The sequence below is a fragment of the Photinus pyralis genome, unplaced genomic scaffold (assembly GCF_008802855.1).
Source record: "Photinus pyralis isolate 1611_PpyrPB1 unplaced genomic scaffold, Ppyr1.3 Ppyr1.4_LG3a, whole genome shotgun sequence".
In the NCBI taxonomy this organism is placed as follows: Eukaryota; Metazoa; Arthropoda; class Insecta; order Coleoptera; family Lampyridae; genus Photinus; species Photinus pyralis.
In genome coordinates, this window is record NW_022170509.1 from 18,655,703 (window position 1) to 18,680,718 (window position 25,016).

Genomic DNA, 25,016 nt, shown 5'->3' on the forward strand with positions numbered 1-25,016 from the left:
AAATAGACTATGTTATACATCTCAACAAAATAACACACATTATATATTTACTTCAGTGTGGAAGAACAAAACAACGCACAAGAATTTCACAGTAGCTGCGATGTAGTAACTATGGAAACAGGAACATTTTACAAGACTAGAATCTTAAATACATGAAAAACTCAACAATATAGGTAAAACACATGTGGTGCATTCTGGAAGACATTTTCATGTTTTACCAGCAATACTTCATTTTTGGTCGATCACTGTAAATTAGGTTTAAAGAGTTTAGCATTAACTAAGGTGGCAGCCAATTGTATGTCAACCATATGTGCAGTAATAGTAGCATCTAATTTTGCATTAACTCCTTGTAAATTTTCGATCAACTTGCCATGATATGGATTGTTCTCTAGTTTCTCCTTCAAAATGCGAATACCCTTCTGCAATATAAAATAAATAATGTACAAACTAAGAGATTTAGATACCTACAGGACATCAATTTGAACATTTTCTTACATATAAGTATGTATTTACTTTATATAACCGATCGCTATTATTCAAATTACCACCCTGTACTATACAATTAATAAAATATTACCTTAAAAGGAATCTTCAAACGCCGAGTGATTTCTTTAACCATTAGTTTGTAGTTTCCATCGAGCATGTTACACTGGATGTATGCCAATCTTAGTATTTCATTAACACGTCTCACTCGGTGCTTACTAAATTTGTATGCCTTATTGGCTACTTCGTACATGATATTATTATAACCTTTGTGTATGTTTTCATAATTAAATTCCTCAAATTTCATCAATAGCTGACAGTCTAGAAAGTCTCTTAGATTTGAGAACGGCATATTTGGTTCTTTAACTGCAAAGGGAATGTAAATTTAGTTAACAATGTAGATATGCATTTACCAGTAACTTGCTCAACGTTATCGAAACCTGCAATTTCCTGATATGCATTTTTTAATAGGTGGGTACCAATACCCATTCTCTGGCATGGTGGCATCACAAATAATTGCGTGATTTCGATGGAAAAATATGGATTTTTATAAAATGTAATGAATCCTACCGGATTATGACCCTCCATTCCAATTTCATTTCTCTCTTCATATCTACAGCAATAAAAAAGGAACAAAATTCAGACTTCATTTTAAAAACATCATACAAGACACAGTCAATAAAGCAAATCACAGTAAACGGATAGGTACAAAGACAGACACACAATCCAATGCACTGTCTCGCCTTTAGTGTAGTAAATAATCTGTACTGATGTGTTAAGAACAGTGTGTAATTTATGTAAATGTTATAGTGTTGAACAAAAAGACTAATGTTATAATTAACAAAAAAAAAACTAAACAAAAAAATTACTCCTTGGCACACACTAGAATATTGACTACTCTATCAGGAGAGACAACCTATATCTATATAATGTTAACGCACATTGAAATATTAAGCCAAGTCATTCCAGCTTAACAAACGACTTGAGTTCTGACATATTTACTGCTATTCACATGAAAGAATCAGTAGCATGTCAAACTAATTGTGTTAGCACACCAATCTATCTTTAGTCACAACAAGTAATAAAACCGTCACATTACTGATTGGTTAAATCGTATTTTTCAGACGTACTTACCGAAGCTTCGACGGACAGATGTTTCACTGCTTTGATCAGAAGGGTATATCAAAACAACAAAAATTACAACCAGCACTTGGCGTGTGGTAGACAGGAAGGAGGACCCCAAGGGACAAACGTTTGATTGTCCTTAAGGACCAAGATGGTGACCACTTGCAACCATCGATCCTACGTGAACTTCACCACGCTCACATTCAAACTCCTCTCCAAGATGAAGGTGGAGATAGAGGAAATGACAAGCATGGCAGGAGTTCAAAGAGGCCACAGCAGTTGAGGGGTCCTCAGGGGAACCACAACCAACTGTGCCAACCACCGCACTTCAGTAGGTAAGCACGATTTTATTATATCCCATATGGTAAAATTAGTTGTCAGTTTGGCGTAGCGGTTAAAGACTCGGAGGTCTTCAGAGATTGTGAGTTCGAATCCCACAACTTGCCACCAACCACCGGAGTTAACAAACCAGTCAAATTAGTCTGGAACCACTTCTCAGAGGGAACAGTGGAGATTGGGTTTTGGTTCGACAGATAGTGAACCTAACCAAAGTTAGGTGGGCAGTGAAGACTTTCCATCAGTATAAATCCCCAGGGATGAATGGAATCTTTCCTGCTCTACTACAAGGCCTCGACCTGTTAGCCACACTGTAGCTGTAACTTTTGAACTAGTAGCCCAATCTTGGAACTGTTTGAAATTATGGATTCTACAGCCCACATTCTATAAGAAAATTTTTTTTCCGGGTCGATCTGAGGCAATTTTTTCTTCGGGGCTCAAAAAAAGGCTGTGATTAACCTTCCTTTATTACCAAAAATCGACTGCACCAAAATTTCTCGGGAAAACACTTTTTCTTATTAATTTGGGTGCGTAGAATCCAAATCAATTCGTACTTTTTCGATCAGACTTCTCAATCAAAAGTTATAGACTAGAAAAAAATTCAAAGGGCTGTAACTTTTGAACTAGTAGCCCAATCTTGGAACTGTGTGAAATTATGGATTCTACAGGCCACATTCTATAATAAAATTTTTTTTCTGGGTCGATCTGAGACAATTTTTCTTCGGGGCTCAAAAAAAGGCAGTGATTACAACCTTCCTTTTTTACCAAAAATCGACTGCACCAAAATTTCTCGAGAAAACACTTTTTCTTATTAATTTGGGTGCGTAGAATCCAAATCAATTTGTACTTTTTCGATCAGACTTCTCAATCAAAAGTTTTGTATTATACTATGGTTATAGAGTAGAAAAAAATTCAAACGGCTGTAACTTTTGAACTAGTAGCCCAATCTTGGAACTGTGTGAAATTATGGATTCTACAGGCCACATTCTATAATAAAATTTTTTTTCTGGGTCGATCTGAGACAATTTTTTCTTCGGGGCTCAAAAAAAGGCAGTGATTAACCTTCCTTTTTTACCAAAAATCGACTGCACCAAAATTTCTCGGGAAAACACTTTTTCTTATTAATTTGGGTGCGTAGAATCCAAATCAATTTGTACTTTTTCGATCAGACTTCTCAATCAAAAGTTATGGACTAGAAACAAATTCAAAGGGCTGTAACTTTTGAACTAGTAGCTCAATCTTGGAACTGTTTGAAATTATGGATTCCACAGGCCACATTCTATAAGAAAATTTTTTTCCGTGTTGATCCGAGACAATTTTGTCTTCGGGGCTCAAAAAAAGCAGTGATTAACCTTCCTTTTTTACCAAAAATCGATGTACGTTACTAAGGGCAAGTGTTGCCCTGGGATACATACCTATGGCGTGGAGGGATGTAAAAGTCATATTCAAACCGAAACCTGGGCGAGACTCATACGCCCCAGGAACCGACTGGGACCACCCCTAACAAAAATAATAATAAAAACGCTCTTCAGATACTTAAGTAGTTTTATAGTGATATTTGCACTTGAAGTTTGAAAAACTATTTGTGGCGAGCGTGTGCCGGCTTGTTCCGTAGTGAGCCCTAGCGCCCATCGCATTGGCGAAACGTACCGGCCAATGACAGCACACGACGCGAGTCGGAATCCTTTATAAGCGGCGTTCCTGCGAGCAGAGAGCAGTGGCATCCGCGCTTACTCTCATTGATCGTTATACGGCATGGCCAGAGGTTATTCCCCTTTCCGATATCACCGCTGAATCGGTCGCCAGAAAATTCATAAGCGAATGGGTTGCAAGATTCGGAATTCCCGAAAAGATTACGACGGACAGAGGCCGACAATTCGAATCTACCCTGTTCGCGGAAATCAACAGGATGCTAGGTATCAAACACCTTCGTACTACGGCTTACCACCCACAAGCTAATGGTAAGGTGGAACGCTTGCATCGAACCCTGAAAGCAGCCATCAAGTGCTACAGAACAGAGCGTTGGGTAGAAGTGTTACCAATTATACTCCTCGGTCTTCGTTCAGCACCTGCAGACGACTCTGGTTTCGCACCTGCCGCCCTCGTCTTTGGCACCGCACTCCGCCTTCCAGGAGAATTATTCGCAGGCAGCTCACAACGCACCGATAGCGACACTACCGATTTCGCCCAGCAACTTCGATCACACTTCGAGCAGTTTCGGCCATTCCAAGCTAGACTACACGGGCAACCCAAAATCTTCGTCCATCCGGAGCTACATTCTTGCTCTCACGTCTTCGTACGAAAAGAAGGCTTATTAAAATCGCTCCAACCGTTTTACGAGGGGCCATTTGCTGTTATCTCAAGACACGAGAAATTTTTCCATGTTGACCAAAACGGCCGCAAGGACAAAGTATCCATAGACCGCCTCAAGCCAGCATTTACTTCTAACAACGACGTGCAGCCTACATCACCTCATCATACACCCACGCCACCTCATAAACCTTCAGCTCCTCCAGAATCCCCGGCTGCGCCTCATCAAACAACGACGACTAAATCCGGACGACGCATCAGATTTCCTGGCAAGTTTGCCAATTTTCATACCGCTGCACTGGAGGGGGAGTAGTGTGGCGAGCGTGTGCCGGCTTGTTCCGTAGTGAGCCCTAGCGCCCATCGCATTGGCGAAACGTACCGGCCAATGACAGCACACGACGCGAGTCGGAATCCTTTATAAGCGGCGTTCCTGCGAGCACTATTATGATACTAGAATACAACAGGACGACCTTGAAGATTACAACTAAAGTACTAAAGAATAAGACTAGGAGGTATAAGTTTCTTTACGCATGCATCTGGACTGACGGCCGCATTTTTCACCACCCTTCTATTATAATATTTGCAAGACTTTTTGCACAATTAGTAAGCATAAGCAAAATCTGGAGTCGATGCATATATAGCCCAAAAGCAAAGCTTTATCGTACACAGACAGACACAGACAAAGGAAATTTGAGGATATAACCGTTCTCCACCATAATGGGTTGCATTAAAATTGGGTGGTAGAAGAGACCAAAACAAACATTTATTTCCCTTACTAAAGATTACCTTAAAGCAGAAATTTTGAGGCATAGGTAGCTCCCAAATGAAAGTTTTGGGCCCCTCAGAAAAACGTCTGTTTTGTCCTTCTATCACCCATTGTTTTTTACATACCTAATTATTACACCCTGGATACGGATGTGGTGTGAAGCGCTAAAAGACCAATATAATGAGTTTTCTATAATTAAATTTCGACGTTATTCTTAAAATAAAATTTAAGGGACACTTCAGTCGTCAATTAGTAAAGATATGTTCAAAAATGAATGCGATTTCTATTAGGTATTTTAAAGTATCTGCGGTATTCAGGTTTAGGGTAAACAAACAAACAATAAGTCTGATGGAACTAGTACTACGTCTTCGGAAGACAAGTCCTTTTTAAATGATCAAAGAGAGATCAGGGACAATTCTGTCTCCTTATCACCTGCTGTCTATGTTATTGTATGCCAATTTATTGTGGTTTACTCAAAATACAATTTGCATTACCCAAACTGCATTTTGAATTACACCTATATCTACTTCAGGATTCCTAAATTATTTCAATAATTACTTATAAATTATTTATTCTCATACTTACACATAAATGTAAAGCCAGTTTGGATCGTCAACTTCTATTAGCCTTGCCTTCTTAAAAAACCACACTGTCATGGATTGAAAACGGTCATGAAATTCCTTAAACTCAGTATCGACATTTCGGCAGCATGTAAAGGTATAGTTATAGGTGGCCCTATCAGTTGCTATAAATGCAAATTCACCAAATTGTTTAACTGCCAACTTATAACTTACGATTGTAGATCTGTACTCTTTCCATTGGTGTACCGAACATTTTATGAGTGCGCCTTTCTTTGCAGTACTCTATAAAGAAAGGGAATCTTCTAGTCTTGAAACCCCGAGGCAGCCATGGTGCCAACCTTTCCATTATATCATCTGGTTCAAGTTCAAAAGGAGGTGTTGTCATACCTGTGTATGTTAATTCTACATAACACACTGCAGAGTTTGCAAGATAATAAATATCCACACTTAGATTATGATAGCCGTAGATCTCCCCGCTGAAAAATTAAAACCACCATACAGTTTTAGACACAATTAATGCAAAAACTCACCCACTACCGAATACTTGTTGAACAAACTCTGGTTTGAAACTTCGTTTTCTTCTACCAGGAATGAAGGCATGTCGATTATACACTAAAATTAACGAATTTAAAATTGGAAACAAAGTCAATTGTTAGTGCAGTCGATAGGATGAATTAGGAAAGCAGCAGTTTATTTAAATAAAAATTTTAAATTATTAACATCTGTAGCCTATTATGATAGTTCTACTTACTGATAATAATAGTAATCACATTCCGGCAATGTGAGCGGTACCAGTCTCTTGGGGGATCTATTAGTCCGATATCGATGGCAGTTGCAGTGAATTTATCATAATTGTAGGTTACAATATTTGTATCGACCTCTGGTTCAGAGGTAGTGGGGACGGTCAATTCCGATTCACTCTGGAATAAGAATTGAGATAAGTAAAACAGCCATACCTATAAATGACCGATACTCAAGTGATCTAAAAGACAGGTAAAGAAAGATAGTAGTGAAAGGAATTTCAAAGTCCGGAAGTATTATAATAAGTAAAGAAAAACCAAAAGGTGCTTACAAGCAGGTTTCTTACTAGGAAGAAGGAGCGCTTGGACTCTGCAATGCATGATGTAGATTTTTCCGTGGACATCGCTAGCAGAAAAGGATTGAATAATGTTAATTTCATTTACTTAATATCAATGCGAACGCAAAGAAGCGATACTTACCAAAATAACTACTACAGTGATCGAATCAACAAAATACAACAAAATGGAGTCGCCGTTGCAAGTGTTATTGCTAACTTGATGTTGTTAAAAAAATAAGGGGATGCACACGGCATCTCCGATGGCCGTTGCCGGTAAAATTTAAGCTTAAATTTTCGGCGCATGCGCACTGGTTGCGCACGAAATTTTTGAACATGAATTGCAAGTGCCTTATCCAACAATGGTAAAAATTTTAATTTCTATTATTATTCCTTAATTTATATACCTAGAATAACTGTAAATGATTTAAATTTAGTTATCCGCAAATTTAAACAATACTCCTATTCTGAGCGACGATTTGATTGGTGCATTTTAACGATTCGTCTATGCTCGTTTTGTGCTCGACAACAATCGCATCAAAATTTCTCGTCTCTACTCGAACAGTGGCGTAGCATTTAATTAGCAATGCGATAAAACAAAACAAAATTGAACACATTCAAATTTTATAATATATATATGTAGATATTAGTATACCTAACACCCAGTGAACCAGAGGAGAACAGCGCATCCGGAGGAGTCTATAAATAGTCAAGACTAATAAACGTAGTTTCATTAATTAACATCATAATGCCGTCGATCGATGGGATCGGGTCGGCTAGTCATTTATAGCTATCAGAAGTGCTGATCCCATGGAACAATTGTTACCAAATCCAGACTTGCAGCCGCATGATAGCAATTCCATTGGTTAAACAATATCAAGAAATGGATAGGAGGCGCTTCATTGAAAGCGTAATTTCTTATTTTGTCGGTCAGGTACCCGTTAATCCTAGTACTACAGCGGAAATATTCGTTTGTAAAGTCACTATCTTCCGTACTGTACAACGTAAAATCTCGTAAGAATTTCAGGAAATTTTTCATCTGTTGGCAGACATATGGCAATTGAAATGTAATTGCACCATGAAATTCCTTGAATTTTTTTTCTGCAAGTTCTTGCGCGTTGTATTGCTCCATGTCAAGCCAGCTTTTAGCAGTTATATACACTGTTTCCAAGATATATCTGTCATGGGGATCTCTGAAACCATAGACCAATGAAAGAGTTACTATCGTGGTTTAAAGAAACCCAGAAAATTCTGATTACTTCCGAAGATATGCCAGAAAAACTGATGTTATTTGATTCTAATGTTATACAGATACAAAAAAAAAACACTCTCTAGAAGACACTGTCGAGAGATTTTCAATGCGAGTTTTCATTATCTGAATTACTTTTGTTTAGAAGGTGCAGTAGTTGTTACTGCATATGAACACAGACTGTAATTGGTATAGAATTATTTTATGAAGTGAACATTGAAAACTCCCGAACAGTTCTCAACTTGCTCAATAATTCACCTAAATATATTGGAGGTATTGACTACGTGTGTCAATCAGCATGTTTTAAAATGGACGAAATAAAAGGTAAAGGTTGATTGAATAAATCAGCGAAATACTTGCAAAAACCTTTTTAATAAACACAAAAAAATATATGGCCGGAACAAACGAATAATGCCAAGAACGACGACCCTTTAAAGCCTAGATAAACTACTACATTTAAGTATTGCAACTGCCAACTACTATAACGAAATAGAATTTGATTTTCAGTACTACACCTAAGTCATTGCTTACATTTGTACTTAAGGTTTTGGTAGTCACTAGAGAAACAGGATTAATACTGAATGCTTTTGTAAAGCAAAACACTAACTACTATAACTACAAATACATTTGGAATCAAATACGCAAACTAAGGAACGAGAAACAATATAAATAACAAAACAAAAAAATAATTCTCTGATTTCAGACTATGTTGCTTATCACTGTATATATTGACGAGATCATAGTAAATAATATAAATACTAGCAACAAACGCCTAGAACAAGCGGCGCACAATGTGGCTCTTTGGATTTACCACAGGTTGCTGCATTATTCTGGAACAGAAATATGTCACAAAAGAAGAAAATTAGTATTACAAGTCGCTTACTGCACTTCTCGCACAGGCATCTCTTGTAGAGGCACTCTCGGCGATGCCGGCAACTGGCCAACCTCCATCGGTTCGTGTAGCGGAGGAGGGAGATTTCCAAGAGGTTCAGGTACTAGAGCGCGTGCTGCACGTTGTTGTTCTCTCTGTGCCGCACGTTCCACAGCACGTTGAAGATTAACGAGGTGCATTGCAAGATCAGCCTCCCAGGTGGCCTAAAGGCAGGTAAATGAATGGTTATTCGCGTATCCGTTCAATTACATATTATAAAAGAAGCCCTCCCTCAAAATGGAATAAAAATTTCGATTTCGATTGTGGTTACTTACCATTATATTGATTCTATTGCCGTTTTCTCGTGCAATCATCACATTACGGACTAAGACATGTTGTAAAATTTCTCCTATTTGAGGACGGTTTTTATAATCTACCCGCATCATTTTTCGTAATAAAGATCTCAAGCGATTTGAGACCGCTGTAACAGATGTGTTCTTCTACGTTCTAACGGAATTTAAAAAAACTTACAGCGGTTGTGATAGCACGTAGGTTCTCGCCCTAAGCGTAGCAGTTCCCACACTGGACCACCTTTCGGTAAGTTCACGTCTGACAACGTCTCCATCATTAATAAACCGAAACTGAATATATCAGCTGCCTTTGTATAGATTTCTTGGCGTAGGACCTCCATGGCCACATACTTAGAATCGCCCTCTGATGGATCAGACGATACAACCTTATCATTTCTTAGCTAAAAGTGAAATCGTAGACATTTGAAAGTGATCATAACAAATACTTACGTCACGAGTGTCGACTAGCAGTCCGAAATCCCCCAACTTGCAAATACCAGTTTCCGTAATCATTATATTAGACGGTTTTATATCCAAATGAATTAGTCCGTGAGCATGCAGGTGCTGTAAGCCCAAAGCGATGTCTAGAAAAATTTCCATAGCGGGGCGCTCGGGAACGGAATAATGCACATTTAGAAAAGCCTCTAAACTAATCTTGCACAATTCCATTTGAATGTGAATGCGAAAGTCCTCTTCCCACGCATTGACAAGTTGGATGCAATGCTGATGGGGGGGAAATTTCAACATACGAGACGCTTCCCCTTTATGCACGACGGAACGTTTATCGTTGGTCACTTTCACAGCGTACTGATTGTGGTCGTCTCTAGACATTACCTTGTACACATTTCCAAAGCTACCGCGACCGATTTCAACTTTGGACGTAAACACTTGATCCATGTATTTTAAATCAGCATCTCTTCTATAGAGAGAACTTAGCACCACTACAAAAAAATCTAGCATTAATAAGATCAAAACTTATGATATGTTCTATTTAGAAATTTTGAGAATGTAACCAAATGAAAACTTTTGTTATTTGTTTTAGAGTGGAATTATTTTGTTATGAGCTCTTGCGCAGTAGCCCAAAGTTGCGACTTTCGGTTTTTAAATCTGGAATCAATTCCATTGGAAAAACGTTCAAACGCTTTGCCCCAATGAACAATACGTGCGCATGTTGACATGCTAACTCATAGGGTACACCTACAGAACTTCCATGCTAGTTCAAACTAGCAACACTTTTGGTCAAGATTGAAGACCTACACCACTTAGGGGGGTGCAGCTTCGACGAGAAAAAATTCACATCATATTCTTCATTTTTCTTTTTCCCCTATATTTGACCCCGAGTCCGAAAATGCCTGTTGCCAAAGTAAAATCTCAACTGGAAGTGAGATATTTAAAATGGGGGTAAGTTTTGAAGTAAAAGATTTTTTGCAGACGTGCACTGCATGCGTTTTCAAAAAATTTTACGCCCTTTCTTTTGAGTAAAATTTTTTTTCATCTCACTCCTTTACGACCACCCTTGACCATTGCAACAATTTGGGCAAAATTCTATTGAAAAAAATACAAAAAACCGTTGCAGGATTTTGATATTTTGCAAACTGCAAAAATTCGAGGCCCTGTAATCTTTTGAAACTTTGTGTCTCAAAAAAATACAAAATAAACTTTGTCAAAAAATCTTCCCTCATCCGCAAAAAATATCTTTAGACGTTGTTCTACAGAGTTGCAGTTATTATCACTACTACATCTACTCGTCCACTTCACCCCTATAAACCGAAAGTGCTAATGCCATGCCCACACGCTTAGCAATGACCACAACCTGCAAACCTTTATAAACACACAAACGTGCGGACGGATTGGCTACAAACTTACATGACTCAATCCACACGTTTGAATTCGTGAGGGCTTGATGGTAAGAGTGTGGACGCGGCATAAAAATAGAATTTCTTTTGTATGAAGTGAATACTCTTTGTTAAAGAAATTAGTTGTCTCGGGACCCGCAATTCCCTTTAACTTAATACGAGAACAAGGAAATCACGACAAAATTGCAAATCTTATACAGATGTGGAAAATTGTGAAATTTGTACACGATCAAAACAACTCACCATTTGGACTAGTAACCATTGCCACGGCCCCGACTGGAGCATTCGATCGTCTTCTATGCAACGAATGACGTACCTTAATAGGTATATCTTCGATTGAACATCTTGTACTTCTTGAAGCTTGCTTTATCCTCTGCTTCTGAAGTGGAGTTACTTAATAACAAGACAAAAAAAAGACGCTTACCTTTTTTGTCTTGATGAAAATGAGTTTATGCTTCTTCTGGAACTTACTCTTAGCCATATTTTTAAATAAAACTTATAAAACTCAACGAAATTAAAAAGAAAATGAATGAGACCTAAGACTACCAGCTACATTTAACACGAAGAACTAGACGCACAACATACCACAAGCACAAGTGGTATACAAGTGTAATCCCAAGGATTTTAACGGACTTTCACTACGCCAGTCATCCGAGTGACTAAACGACCCCACCAATTTTATCAAAATTGCCATAAAAAACTCTTGACAGGCAAATACACTGATGTCCCACTGTGTATTTAAATTGTAAAGACTTTTTAAACCCACGAAAATACGAGCTAAACGTCTTTTAAAACTTTTAGGACGTTCAGTTGACACACCGAGTACCTGTTGCTTCACAAAAAACCGTTACGTTTAAATTATAAATCGGAAATTCTGTTAAAAGATTTAATGATTTTTTCCCGACAAAACATCATTTCATTCTAAATGCTAATATTGTGCTTATAAGAGTCTTAAAAGCGATTGTAACTATTTTCTAAGTACAAATGAACAGTTAATAGCTACAACCGCCAAATTTGAAAACGTAAACAGCATTTACTTTGGTCAGTAGCGGCGTATACTGACCGAATGCAGGGGGTTACGTACATGAAGGAAAATTACACTTTCACTATCATATTATCGCTATTCGTTACCTTACCACCCCGTTTTGTAAACCCTTAGGCGCCTATACCGAATTAATATTCGTGAACGCCGTATGTAAAGTTGCCTAATTTCGATTGGCAAATGCAAAGAATGAATTTGTCTGATTCCATTACCAGTGTATAAATTATACAGTGATATTCATGTAGAAGTAGACATAGGGATTTCCTATGTCTACTTTTACATGATAAAAAGCGCAGAGTTGTATTTTACTTATATACAATTCTGTAATAAAGTCTCCTGAAAGACGCCTAATTTTATGCAACTAAAATAACTTCTTGAAACAAATCAAGATCTGGCTAACATATTAATTATTAATTTGAATATTGTTGCTTTAGCTCCACAGAAAATAAATCTCTTAAGCTCCTTTAACTGTTATCGGCACTATACCAATTGGAAATATCAACTTTTTCTTTAGTTTAATCAATGAACTTTGGTTGAATACATCGCACACCGAAATTAAGGTACCTTTACACTATAATATATTTCACATGATTTTTTATATGATATATTATATGATATTTACTACCAACATATTTTTCGAGTTTTAATGTTTTACTTTACACTTAACAGGTTTTTCATATGACTTTAATACAAGAAGTTACGAAACCTATATATATTCTCTAAATTAAAATGTTCCAAGTTCCAACATTGGGCTACTAGTTCAAAAGTTACCAGCCCTTTGAATTTTCTTTCGAAATTAGTTTCTAGTCTATAACTTTTGATTGAGAAGTCTGATTGAAAAAGTACGAATTGTTTTGGATTCTACGCACCAAAATTAATAAGAAAAAGTGTTTTCCCGAAAAATTTTGGTGTAGTCGATTTTTGGAAAAAAGGAAGGTTATACACTGCCTTTTTTTTGCACCGAAAAAAAAATTGTCTCAGATCGACCCGGGAAAAAATTTTTCATATAGAACGTGGCCTCTAGAATCCATAATTTCAAACAGTTCCAAGATTGGGCTACTAGTTCAAAAGTTACAATCCTTTGAATTTTCTTTCGAAATTGGTTTGTAGTCTATAACTTTTGATTGAGAAATCTGATCGAAAAAGTACGAATTGTTTTGGAGTTACTTTGGTTGCATAAAATTAGGCGTCTTTCAGGAGACTTTGTATCATGTAAAAGTAGACAGGAAATTCCTGTCTACTTCTACATGAATATCACTGTATTACTGTATATTTATACAATGCTATTACCTACCTCTAGTTATTCATTATTCAAATGTTTATGTTCTATTTAAACCATTATTCACTATATGTGTAAATTTTCCTATGTTGAACAAAATACAAACTCAAAACCAAATTTTGGAAACGGCAAAGTGAGCTTTTTGCCATCTATGAAGCTGTGCAAAATTTTCGACGCCATTTAGAAGCTCGTCCTTGCATAATATTACCAAACACTCTCATTTAAAAAGTAAAGGATATACTTTAAAGTATATTTCTCATAGCTCTGAATTTTTTGTTTTAAGGGTAGAAACAGTTTTATGGGAGTTAACTTGTGATTGTAGAAAAGAAAAGCACATCAAGTACACATAAAATATAATAAATTTTCAGAACACTAAATAAACATAAATAAAAATATTTCTAATAGCACAGTCAAATTATTCACGAATCCAAATAACATCTTATAGAATTACCACTTTATAATTAGTTCGACTGGACTATAACAACCAATTACGTAATACATCTCTGCAATTAAAAATAAAAGCATCCTACCGACAGAACACAAATTTACAGATAAAAATTGACGATATGTTTAATACTTTTAAATGCATCTACGCTAAAAAGAAACGTGTGGAAGTGTGTTGAATAATATAAACGTAACTTTTTAAGTATAGTTATACAAAACTTTATAAAAAATGCTATCGAGTCTATAGTTATACTGATTCAGAAGGGCTTTGGAATTCGGATAAAGCGTGAATGGGGTTCTGTACTTTCTTCTGCGAACCTTTGCGAACTTTGGCACGTACTTCCTCCGGTTTTTCAGGTCGAACAAGCGGCTTCTTCTCGGGAGCCTTCATTCGCCACACCACAATAGGAGACTGAAAAATATATTAAATTTAATAGTTTCAATTTATTCATTACAAAAAGTAGCCTAATTAAAACAACTCTTTCTCTGTGACTGTGATGGCAAGTAAATAGTTCGCGCTTAATGGAATTCTGCATTTCTTGTTTCCACATACAAAACCAATTGAAATTAATTGCACTAGTAATTCCTAAAAATCGAATTATGAATGCTACTATGACAAGAATTGTGCATTAGGTTTTGTTAACATATCCACAAATACGCATAATACCATAATTAAACGCAATGTGACAGCTCTGATCAGAAACTTAGGCTGACCCACTGTAAGTGAATAAAAAATTTAGCCCACATGTGGTTACTTATGGTAATGAGATTTTGTACTTACTTGTTGTTGCTATTCCAAAGCAGCAGGAAACAAAGGTCAATTATAAATGATATCATACAGAGATACTTACAGCAATGGTTCCTTGTCGAGGATACTTGGTTGACGCAACATACGATGCTTTAACTGTTAAAACTACAGCGTTCATTAAATTCTTAGCCGCCTGTATTAAAGATGTCGCACTATCCAACTACAACAAAGTGGTAATGAATTGCAACGTGAAAAATGAATATACATACTCCAGAAACGATCAGTTCACCGCTAATATTTTGAACGTCCGCTTTCACTTTCGATGTGATATTCATTTGATGGCAGTATAAAGCGATCCGTTGCAAATAAGCTATCAGATCCTTTTTGGTTGAACTTTCGGGGCACTGCTCGGCTATTTGTCTGGTTAGTTTGTCTAGCTTTGTGCCAGCCTCCGATATCTTTTTCGCTGCATTTATAACGTCCATTGTTGTTTTAAGAGGGCCTCGACCACTGCGAATAATATTTAAATTAATGTCCAGATTAAAGTCTTCATTTATTTACAAATTTCATCAGAAAAACGGCAAAACACATTAATTTCATGGGAGAAACTAAATTTTCTGGGAAAAATGGCGCAACAAAAAATAAAACAAAAGGTAATCCATTGACATTTACACCATGTAATAGGATAGCATGTACCAATAGCAGTTAAAACAAGCTACGATTTTCAGTAGGGGGAATTTTTTCCCGAACATTGGCATACATTTCAATAAATAAAACTAAATAAATTGCGAGGAACCTGAAGCAAGGGTTTGTTCTGGATTTAAATTCGCAACCATCTGTCAAATAGTAACCAAATTTTTATCTGGCGATACAATTTTCAACGTACAAAGGAAAAAATCAGCTGTCAATGGGAGAACAGGAATCTAATGTTCCTGAAAAGGTCGATTTACGCGAATGAGTTGGTAACTTTTAGGTTATGTAGTATATGACATTTTACGTTATGTTCAAAATGTTCCAAAAATATTCAGATATTCCAATAACCACAATCAATTACAAATAATTATTTGGTAAATGGCGATCCATATTTATCGTAATTTCTGTCAAACATCATTCTAATGTCATAATTTCAAGTTTCACTTGAAGTCAATATACATAATTTATTTGAATTTACTTACTGCACGCTCATGAAAATATAGAAATTGCACATGAGCAGCAAAGGTACTGGACTTACCGGGTAAAGTCAGTCATTTCCATCATAATCATACACATATGTTTCGCCAAAACGATAATATCGTTCCCTGTATCGTCCCATTTCGCAACCTCACGATCGAACTTCATTTTCTCACTTCGGAAATACTCGACCTGCTGCAGGATTTTCTGTTTATCTTCTTCTGGCATTTTACCCATAGCTTCCTAGAAATGAAGGTTTAATTACGGGCTACCGTTACGCGGAGAATATGATGACGTACTCTAGCAGTTGTAATTCCGCTGATATCCGGATATTCATCAATGCCGTGTTCTCCTGTATGCGCGCTCGCTGAAATGAAATTAAAATAAAATCGGGATATACAGTGTGTTCCAACTAAAACTGGTACTAATTCGGAAGTTATCCAATTGGTGAAATACCAAATATGAAGCATTTTTTTTCATGACTTCTCTTGTTTACTAAGAGGAGTGTCTGAATTTCCTTTTCTTTAAAAAAATGATGTTTTGATGATACCCCCAAACCCAAAAAAAAAAAAATTTTATATTTAGTAATTTAACCAACTCCATAGTGTCAGCTTTAGTTGGAACACACTGTTTGTAAATTTGTGGCAAGCATACATTTACTTCTTGTCTCCAATGTGTAATTCTCATCCAGTTCAACGTCCTCAGGATCTAGGTCTTCGTCTGCCTGCAACAAGTATCGTTATTACTAGGTCAGTGTCAAGTTTTAAAATTTACTCTGTTCATAAGAACGGCACGACGTATTTCGCGCACACCATCGTAGACCAATCTAGAGGCATCGATAAAATCATTCTCATCGACCTCCTTTGTGGGATTACTAGACAATGCAGAAACCGCAACTGCAACACGTTGACCAAACTTCGGCATGACCTGCTCATTTAAAACTTTGACAGCTTCTAACACACGTTTGGTGTAAATGCACGGTTCATAATTATCCATTTCGGCAGTCACAACATTGCAAACACGAGTTGAGCGTCCGCGAATTCCGCTAGCCGTACGATCCAACGTATCCGCATCGCCTTCTTGAAGAGCCAAAACACACTTATTGACATCTTCGAGGATGTGGTTTTCGGACACGGCAAGAAAATCGTCGATAGTGGTAATGTCATCGACGGCTTCTGTTAAAATTCGAACTTGATTCTCCCACGACTTTTTGAAAGCGTCCATATTTGCTTGGGCGACCTTACTGCGTGGTCGAGCTGCTAAAATTCTCGCCGCGTTAATTACTTCAGGACACAGGCTCTCGATTTGAGATGCCGCATATCGGACCATCTTAACTCCGTCTTCATTATTCGACATACTACAAACTAAGTTAGCCACCTTAAAACAAATATTGATGACTCTTTTCACGCGGTAAATTCAGTTACCTCTACTAATTTATTGGAATGCTCTGTAAATATAAGCGCGTATTCTTCTACTTCCTTTTCGTTACCATTCTCAGCTGCCTTTATGAGAACGAGCAGTGGAACGTTAGTATCCATAAAACTAAAACATTTACAGTGTTTTAGCGTAAATATTCAAACAACGTAGCATAATCGCCCAGTATTTCATAGCACAGTAATGCCACAATGTTACATCGATTGGCTAAAGTGACCAAATTACCTTTAGCATGTCCTGTATATAATTATTCACCTGACCCTGTATATATTGAAATTAGAATATAGTCCAGGCTATATAATATTTTTGTATGAAAAAAATTAGTTACGGAGCGAAACCGGGTTTTTCAGGCAGGTGGAATGAATAGAATTTGAGCAAAAATAATTAAAACAGCTGAATTTTTCCGCGGGTGAAATCACGGGGGTTGAAAGGGGTGGAAAGTGGTATTTTGCAAATTGTGGTAAAACTATTGATTTTAGACGAAAATGTTAAATGTAAAAGTTATAGAGATTAAAAAAATGAGCAACTTTTGTATCTGCACTATTTTCACATAACCTCCAATTTTCCTAGAAAAACCGGAAAAACTGTTTTTTTCGTTTTTTATTCTTATTTTTGCGAAAAAATGTCGTAGAGGTTTGAAATTTGGAGGTAACATAGCCTGTTTTAGGATAAAACAGAAGATAATTGTTTGGGCCCATAAAGTTGAACCGTTTCCAAGATCTCACGATTTCTGAAAAAATCACCTCTTTTTCAAGGGGATGAAAAATCTATTTTTTTTCATTGTACAGAGGTGCGCGGGGTAGCAAAATTTTCAGGAAGACTTATATTTTAATAAACAACAATTAAAAAAATATTATTCCTATACCAAAAATTCCCGAAAATCGCCAAAAACCGGAAAAACAGTTTTAAGATATACACGGTTTTTGACATGATAAATCAACATGTTGGATGTTAATAAAGATTTTTTCGAAATCTGTCTTCTTCCTTCTCTTTAATGTTTGCCTAAATATTCTCTTTTGTTATCTTATACTCAACTGTTTTAGTTAAAACATCTTTATTATTTCTTTTTTCTGCATTTTTACCGCAATAAAAGCAATTCGAAATAAAATCCAATTATGTATCTTGCTTCCTGATTCTTGAACAATTTATTTTTGTTCACTGACTCTTCTTCCTGCTTGTTTTATAGCTGATGCAATTGCGTTGGGCCTGTTAATAAACTTGCAAAATCTGCAATAAGAACGTTGGTTTTACTGGCCAAAAGCAAATGATTTGAGATGTCAAACCTGCAGGAATAAACTTTATGAGGATTTTATTCATAATTGCTGTAAATTAACGATCAACAGAGCCAGCTTAATCCCATCACCTGTAAAACAGGCAGGAAGAAAAGTTAGTGAACAAAAACATATTGTTCAGGAAGCAAAAGAATTCGATTTTACTTCAAATTACTTTTATTGCGGTAAAAATGCAGAAAAAAGAAGCAATAAAGATGTTTTAAGTAAGGCAGTTGGGCACTGGGAACAAAAGAAAATATTTTAGCAACATTAAAGAGGAGAAAGAAGACAGATTTCCAAAACTTTTTATTACCGCGGATCCAACACGTTAATTTATTTGCAAAAAAACCTGCAAAAAACTGTTTTTGCCGCTTTTCTTGAAATTTTTCTATTGGAATAATATTTTTTATTTTTGATTATTAAAATGTAAGTCGTTACGAAAATTTTGCTACCCCGCGCACCTCTGTACGATGAAAAAAAATAGATTTTTCATCCCCTTGAAAAAGAGGTGTTTTTTTACAGAAATCGTGATATCTTGGAAACGGTTCAACTTTACGGGCCCAAACAATTATCTTCTGTTTTATCATAAAACAAGCTATGTTACCTCCAAATTTCAAACCCCTACGACATTTTTTCGCAAAAATAAGAATAAAAAACGAAAAGAACAGTTTTTCCGGTTTGGCTAGGAAAATTTGAGGTTATGTGAAAATAGTGTAGATACAAAAGTTGCTCATTTTTTTAATCTCTATAACTTTTACATTTAACATTTTCGTCTAAAATCAATAGTTTTGCCACAATTTGCAAAATACCACTTTCCACCCATTTCAACTCCCGTAATTTCACCCGCGGAAAAATTCAGCTGTTTTAATTATTTTTTCTCAATTTCTATTCATTTCACCTGCCTGAAAAATCCGGTTTCGCCCGGTAACTAATTTTTTTTGAAAATAAATCATTTTAGAGCTATTTAGCCTGGACTAATAAGGCTGCATATGCGCATTTGTCAAAAAAAAATCGAAGAAGAATACAAAGTGTCGTTATTCACCCATCGATAATGAGCGTGTCTGTTAAAAAGTAGCATGCCATTTTCGGCAAACGATGTGAAAGCTTTCGTCGACGCCAATCATCGCCTTTGTTGTTTCACCAGCCAGCAATCTACGTTATAACTACCAAAAAAAAAGGTAACCATCTTCTCAGAAGACGTACTTCAAAACAACAGCAAGTAACTCACATTTCTTTCGTAATTATTCCAATTTCTAATAGATGTGCAGTATCGATCACCAAATCAAGATTAGAATCAATTTACTTTATTTGTATTTTTAATCAATAAACACGTTAATCACTAATGTCAATATTCTTTCAACATCCCTCTCGAAATATGCAACAGTATATGTAAATTCTTACCATTTACGTCTGAAACTTCCTATCTCCCTGGTAAAAAATAAACAATGTGAAATATTCTGTTGAAGAAGCCCTAGGGAATAGTAGCACAAAACTAAATCATTCCGGGCTGCACCAGAAGTAATCCAAGCAACTAATTTTAAGAAAGGTCCAAGACTGAAGATAGTACATAATGGTGAAAAGCTTTACCAAATAGTACCCATATACTCAAACACATATATACTCATCAGTTCTAACCATTTTCTGAGGAGTAGTGGCACAAATCTGTACGAAATCTCTGTAGCAATTACGCTAGCACTTCACTTACCTGTCTGAAACGTGATCAACAACAGCTTTTCTTAACTGCCGACGTAAATCTCGCGTCTTTCTGCCCATTTGATCAATTGCGCGTCCTAAACCATCACTTTGCTCTTTATTTCCCATCTGCGAACATAAAAACATATGACTCATTCGCTAGCGATAGTAAGGAAAAGAAAGCACAAGCCAATCATTGAAGGTTAGGTAAGAAAACCAAATTGGAAAAATTATCGCATGCATTAAAATGTACGAATAAATAATGAAGTTTAATTACATCAAAAGATTGCCCATTACTTATTTATCCTTTCAGAAATAATGCCAGATGATTGAAAGACATTAAAATCACACATAGAAGATTGTTGTAGGTAGGTGATACACTAAGTAATTGAATTTCAAATTGTGATTTTGTACTATATTACTCCACCTTTTTTTGGATTTACTGATACAATAAGTAATAATCTATTAGTTTAGAATTATTGTACAAAATTACAAATTGGCACTGTTATTCTAACAAGAATTCAAACGATCAGTTCTTTTGTTAGCTAGGTTAATAAACTTAAAGAATTCGCCTCTGATTTTGTACAGTTATAGAGAATAGAGTAGTCAAATTCTAACTCTTAGTAGTGCAATTAAGAGTTTTAGTCGTAGCAAGTAGCCGATTTCAGTACCATGCTCTTTTTAGTAGAAAACTGTAAGTGCATGTAAATGTCTGAAATGGACCAGAAAGTGCACATAGACACATACATTTATAGAATATTTACCCTGATCCCTCCCCGTAATACTTGCAACTGCTAGTTACAAAACAAAGTATCAGCATAACGAACAATTTTAAAGAAATAATAAATCTACAACTAACTTTAATTGGACATGTTGTAATTTAAAAAAAAAGGAAATAATAGTACGTACATTAGCCATGTATTCGGATAAGAGCTCCTGCAGCGCTTGACGAACGGCGTTGCATTCGGCCACGATTCGTTCACGGCGCTCATCACGAGTACAACTGGAATCGGCCATCAAAGCTGCGCCACTAATAATACTTTCCAAACGTTCTTCTAAGGACGGTCTGGTATGGACTTCATTGTAGGCTAACGGTTCCATTTGCATGTGATCCTTAAAAGTACAATCAAAATTAACAGTCGCAAATTAGCATAAATGGAATTTATTTTCAATTTAGTAATGATTGTTTAACTTTTTTATTTTCGGGCGTTAGTTTTAACAAGTAAAAAGGTTTTCGCCCTTCAGTGCAATTTCCATGAATGATCAGTACTTCCCAAAAGGCCATACCTATCTACGCTGTGATTTTCTTTACTAGAGGCATATATGGTTAAAATTTCAAAGAAATATCTTCATAAACAAACAAGGTAGCGTTGCGCATGAGCACATTTAATTTATGCTATAGGTATGGGATGTTTGTTTTACTAGAAGCGTTTATGGTTAAATTTTAGAGAGAGATTTTCATAAGTAAAAAAATTTTCAGGCTGCGCATGCGTGTATTTGATATGTGATATGTTTTTCTTTACTAGAAGCATCTATGGTTAACATTTCAAAGAAATATCTTGATAAATAAAGAAGTTGGCACTGACTGCGCATGCGCACATCTAATTTTTGCAATATCAGTTATGTTTGTCTTTAACAGAAGCATCTGTGATTCAAATGTCAAAAAGATATCTCCATAAATAACATCATATTGCGCATCCTGCGCATTAATCTGATGTTTACAATATGCGATACGTTTGCTTACACTAAAAGCAACTTTGGTTAAAATTTCAAAGAAATATCTCCATAAATAAGTAAGTTGCCATTTCGCAGTTTGCGCATGCGCACAACTGATTTTTACTATATGCTATATATTTGCTTCACCGGAAGTATCTGTGGTTAACATTTCAACAAAATACATTAATAAATAAGGCATTTGACATTGCGCAGGCGCATGCGCAGTTTAATTGACAGTCAAAGTATCTGTATACTAACAATAAAGTCCGAACCACCTGGTTTTTTTCAAAAACAATTTTTTTCAATTTGGTGTAACTTACATCAAAATCATCTAAAGCAGCAGCGAGTTCGCCGGGTCCATCATAAGGAGTTTGTGACGGTTGTGGTGTACGGCCTTGAGCGACGTCGCTAATCGTATTGACGGCCTCGCAAACTTGTTTCAGAATGTAATCCCGATTGGCCTTCGCGGCCGCTAGTTCTGGATGACGAACGTACACCTTCGACGCGGTTAGTAGCATAGTGGAATGTTTTTTTAGTACGGCTCGAGCAGCCGCTAAATCGTCGCGCAATTGGGGATCTTTCAGTTCTTGTTGTCGTTTAGCTGCCTGATTCATTAGCTCGTTAGCATTATGCGCAAATGCCTTTATGTTATCCTCCAACTCCCCTTGACTAGAAGCGTTTCGTAATTTTTCAATGTCGTCTTCTACAACTCGCAACGATTTAAGAAGTAGGTGAACGTCGACCATGTCGGCCAAAATTAATAAGCGGGTCACTGCTGATAGCAAATTACGCGCAGCTCGCACCATGTTACCCCGTTTCAGAGAGGAACAAGGATCTTCTGAAAATTCACGAGCCGCAATGCTCATTGCGTTACCTACGGAAACTTAAATGGAAACATGTCAAATTTACTAACTACACTTACCGGTTTTTCTGACCTCGTCGACTGCTGCGAGCATTTCTTGAGTTATATCAGGATTTTCGTAGGCGATTTGTTCCCCCTTCTCGATGAAGTTTTCTGTAGCTTTCTCGACTGTACTGACAAGTGCGTTAGCTCTTTTCGATTTCCCTTTTTTTTTCTTACTTGGACCTTTCGTATTGACAAGGGTCGTAACTTGTAATACCAAGGGTTCCAGTGTTTTTTCAACGGACATTGTGCGAATTTCTAAGTTCTTTGGATCCCATTTTAATCCAAAATGGTCCGTCATAGCGACTTTCAGCTGCAAATTATGTATTAATGGAATTGTTAGTGTAAAAGACTACGTACCATTTTGATTTATCTCTTCCAATTTCGATTTTTTAAGCCAAAATGCTGTAAGTTTTTGTTTTCTATGACTTTTCACCCTAATCTATGATTCATACCATTCATCAAACAAACGTTTACGTTAACCACTCCCACTCCCACTTTTGTGTGACAAATTCTTAGGGCAAGTTTACACACAACACACCTTGTGTGAACACGAACAGAATCGAACGTTATCGAAGGACAACGGCTCTTTATTACGAACCAAAGCGACCTCTAGATTACCAATATTATTGCACTTGCACAATCTTTTTTAGTATGCAATATTATTAACAGTGAGTGACTAGAAAGTTTCCTCTCCGTTAACCTGGAAAAGTCTGAAAGGTTGTTCCATTTACGAATAGAAAGAGGACGAGCCTTGATGGCTTTACTCTTTAAAGACGTCAACTGGGTGTGACCAAATCAGTGAAATATTTGGGAGACATCATGGACACTTGTCTGACCTGGAAAGGACACATTTAGCGAATAAGCAAAAAAGGCTACTGCGTGTCTATGGAAATGTAGAAGGACTTTTGGTTGTTGTACATGGGGCTTGAACTCTCTACTGGTATATTAGCTTTACTGCACTGGGCCAAATAATACTGTACGGTGCACTTATATGGTGGCCTGCCATGCGCAGAGCAACCTATAGGAAGCAGGTAGGAAAGGCGTTCAGAAACTCACCTCTTTGGGAGTCACTGGAGCCATGAAAACGACGCGAATTTTAGCTATGGAGGCACTCTTGAGGATCAGAAAAGGCTTCCATACGGCTAAGATTGGGCCGAGTGATAGGATCAAGGTAGCCTTAAGCACGGGCAAATCTGGGAGGAAACCCTTCAGATCCAATCCCCTCCTCATAAGAAGGGATGTGATCCAGGCTGTCTTACTAAGACCGAAGAGTTATAAGGTCACTCTCCATAACAGGGAGCAGTGGCTGAACTCAGATAATAATCTCTAGTCAGTAGTTTATTAGTGCAATTGTCAACTTGTCCCCTCATTTCCACCTTTCCCTATCCGTTTCGAGAAAGATCCCAGCAATGACAAAAAGGGTAAGTTGATAATAATTTATTTTATTTTTGCTTTGTTAATTTCAAATATACAGTCCATTATTTAGAAACATTTGGTCCTTCAAGCCGGATTCTGATTAGGAGTTGCTCCCTCCATTGTCAGGGCCAGGATTAAAGATCAGCCAATTCCAGGCTCAGTGGCAAATCTGGCTCTTCTAGGTTTCTAAAACTGAATGTTAGAGGTCAGATTAGGAAGATCACCTGTGTCCTTACGGGGTCAAATTCAATCACCCCACAGGGTCACACCACTTTGTCCTTTACGCGCAGTTTATGACAGATACAGACGTTTTCATAGCGCCAACGCATTCACATAATACACAAAATTATCTGGAGTCTGCTTGGCAGTGGCGTTAGACATGAATGTCTGCTTTGGCGTGATAAAGCCATAGTTCATTAGACACCCGTCTCCGCCCTCGCAGCGAATGTGTCAACAGATGTTTGAAACAAAAAATTTTTTAAATGGCAACTATCTCAGCGTTTCCGATTTAATAAAACTCGCGACGTTCTATTAGCAGTGTACTTAAACCATGGTTATGCAAAAAAGAAACTTTATTTCGATCAATATATTAAACGATGTTCATGTGACACTTTTTGGTTAATCAGTAAATATACTCAAAAAAGCGTAACTCTTTAAAAAAGTATGAAATCTGTATAGTACATAGAAAATAATTTTAGCAGTTTCAAAAACTGGCCCTTCAAAAGTATAGTATGAAGAATTACTTAGGAAAGTTGTAGAAATTAATACGACAATGCACTAACGTGGTTATTACTATGGCTTGGTAACGATTTCGAGTTTCTTCAATCGACACGAATTCAAAAAAAAACGTGACGTTCAACCAGGCCACAGTCGCCACATAAAAACGGTTGTTTTA

At 36.7% G+C, this 25,016-nt stretch overlaps 5 protein-coding genes across 8 annotated transcripts; 1 reads left to right on the forward strand and 4 right to left on the reverse strand.

Moving 5' to 3' along the window:
- Positions 1-126: 126 nt before the first annotated feature.
- On the reverse strand, positions 127-1,902 carry LOC116165296 (histone acetyltransferase type B catalytic subunit-like). The gene is made up of 4 exons (XM_031479598.1): positions 1,618-1,902; positions 897-1,096; positions 578-849; positions 127-419 (listed from the first exon to the last, which is right to left on the reverse strand). The coding sequence occupies exons 2-4, from the start codon at positions 1,069-1,071 to the stop codon at positions 243-245; spliced, it is 624 nt and encodes a 207-aa protein (XP_031335458.1). The 5' UTR covers positions 1,072-1,096; positions 1,618-1,902; the 3' UTR covers positions 127-242.
- A 1,951-nt stretch (positions 1,903-3,853) lies between these two features.
- LOC116166250 lies at positions 3,854-4,567 on the forward strand. The gene has a single exon (XM_031481124.1). The coding sequence runs from the start codon at positions 3,854-3,856 to the stop codon at positions 4,565-4,567; it is 714 nt and encodes a 237-aa protein (XP_031336984.1).
- Positions 4,568-5,114: 547 nt separating this feature from the next.
- On the reverse strand, positions 5,115-6,745 carry LOC116166251 (histone acetyltransferase type B catalytic subunit-like). Its single transcript, XM_031481125.1, has 6 exons — positions 6,674-6,745; positions 6,353-6,521; positions 6,132-6,213; positions 5,815-6,077; positions 5,606-5,765; positions 5,115-5,184 (listed from the first exon to the last, which is right to left on the reverse strand). The coding sequence occupies exons 1-6, from the start codon at positions 6,743-6,745 to the stop codon at positions 5,124-5,126; spliced, it is 807 nt and encodes a 268-aa protein (XP_031336985.1). The 3' UTR covers positions 5,115-5,123.
- Positions 6,746-8,278: 1,533 nt separating this feature from the next.
- Positions 8,279-11,617, reverse strand: LOC116166042 (membrane-associated tyrosine- and threonine-specific cdc2-inhibitory kinase). The gene is made up of 7 exons (XM_031480863.1): positions 11,427-11,617; positions 11,246-11,381; positions 9,597-10,087; positions 9,328-9,547; positions 9,132-9,277; positions 8,809-9,020; positions 8,279-8,755 (listed from the first exon to the last, which is right to left on the reverse strand). Exons 1-7 carry the CDS (start codon positions 11,481-11,483, stop codon positions 8,698-8,700), a joined length of 1,320 nt encoding a protein of 439 aa, XP_031336723.1. The 5' UTR covers positions 11,484-11,617; the 3' UTR covers positions 8,279-8,697.
- Positions 11,618-14,013: 2,396 nt separating this feature from the next.
- On the reverse strand, positions 14,014-23,199 carry LOC116165553 (catenin alpha). 4 transcript variants are annotated; one of them, XM_031480099.1, is made up of 15 exons: positions 23,063-23,199; positions 22,721-23,015; positions 22,119-22,672; positions 20,992-21,195; positions 20,847-20,876; positions 20,096-20,211; positions 17,110-17,227; positions 16,460-17,062; positions 16,340-16,409; positions 15,985-16,052; positions 15,747-15,928; positions 14,785-15,025; positions 14,619-14,735; positions 14,549-14,557; positions 14,014-14,179 (listed from the first exon to the last, which is right to left on the reverse strand). In XM_031480099.1, the coding sequence occupies exons 1-15, from the start codon at positions 23,063-23,065 to the stop codon at positions 14,015-14,017; spliced, it is 2,775 nt and encodes a 924-aa protein (XP_031335959.1). In that variant the 5' UTR covers positions 23,066-23,199; the 3' UTR covers position 14,014. The 4 variants fall into 4 exon arrangements, with proteins under 4 accessions (XP_031335959.1, XP_031335961.1, XP_031335960.1 ...); XM_031480101.1 differs by lacking the exon at positions 20,847-20,876; XM_031480100.1 differs by lacking the exon at positions 14,549-14,557.
- Positions 23,200-25,016: the final 1,817 nt, after the last annotated feature.

Coding starts and splice junctions, on each gene's coding strand:
- LOC116166250 (XM_031481124.1), top strand. CDS start 3,854: ATGCTAGGTATCAAACACCTTCGTACTACGGCTTACCACCCACAAGCT.
- LOC116165296 (XM_031479598.1), bottom strand. CDS start 1,071: ATGGAGGGTCATAATCCGGTAGGATTCATTACATTTTATAAAAATCCA. Junction 850..896: donor TAACGTTGAGCAAGTTACTG/GTAAATGCATAT, acceptor TTCCCTTTGCAG/TTAAAGAACCAAATATGCCG. Junction 420..577: donor GTTTGAAGATTCCTTTTAAG/GTAATATTTTAT, acceptor TTTATATTGCAG/AAGGGTATTCGCATTTTGAA.
- LOC116166251 (XM_031481125.1), bottom strand. CDS start 6,745: ATGTCCACGGAAAAATCTACATCATGCATTGCAGAGTCCAAGCGCTCC. Junction 6,078..6,131: donor CAACAAGTATTCGGTAGTGG/GTGAGTTTTTGC, acceptor TTAATTTTTCAG/CGGGGAGATCTACGGCTATC. Junction 5,766..5,814: donor AAGAGTACAGATCTACAATC/GTAAGTTATAAG, acceptor TTGCATTTATAG/CAACTGATAGGGCCACCTAT.
- LOC116166042 (XM_031480863.1), bottom strand. CDS start 11,483: ATGGCTAAGAGTAAGTTCCAGAAGAAGCATAAACTCATTTTCATCAAG. Junction 11,382..11,426: donor TTTTCATCAAGACAAAAAAG/GTAAGCGTCTTT, acceptor ACTCCACTTCAG/AAGCAGAGGATAAAGCAAGC. Junction 9,021..9,131: donor GCAATAGAATCAATATAATG/GTAAGTAACCAC, acceptor ACCTGCCTTTAG/GCCACCTGGGAGGCTGATCT.
- LOC116165553 (XM_031480099.1), bottom strand. Junction 17,063..17,109: donor ATTCCAATAAATTAGTAGAG/GTAACTGAATTT, acceptor ATTTGTTTTAAG/GTGGCTAACTTAGTTTGTAG. Junction 14,736..14,784: donor GTGAACTGATCGTTTCTGGA/GTATGTATATTC, acceptor ACTTTGTTGTAG/TTGGATAGTGCGACATCTTT.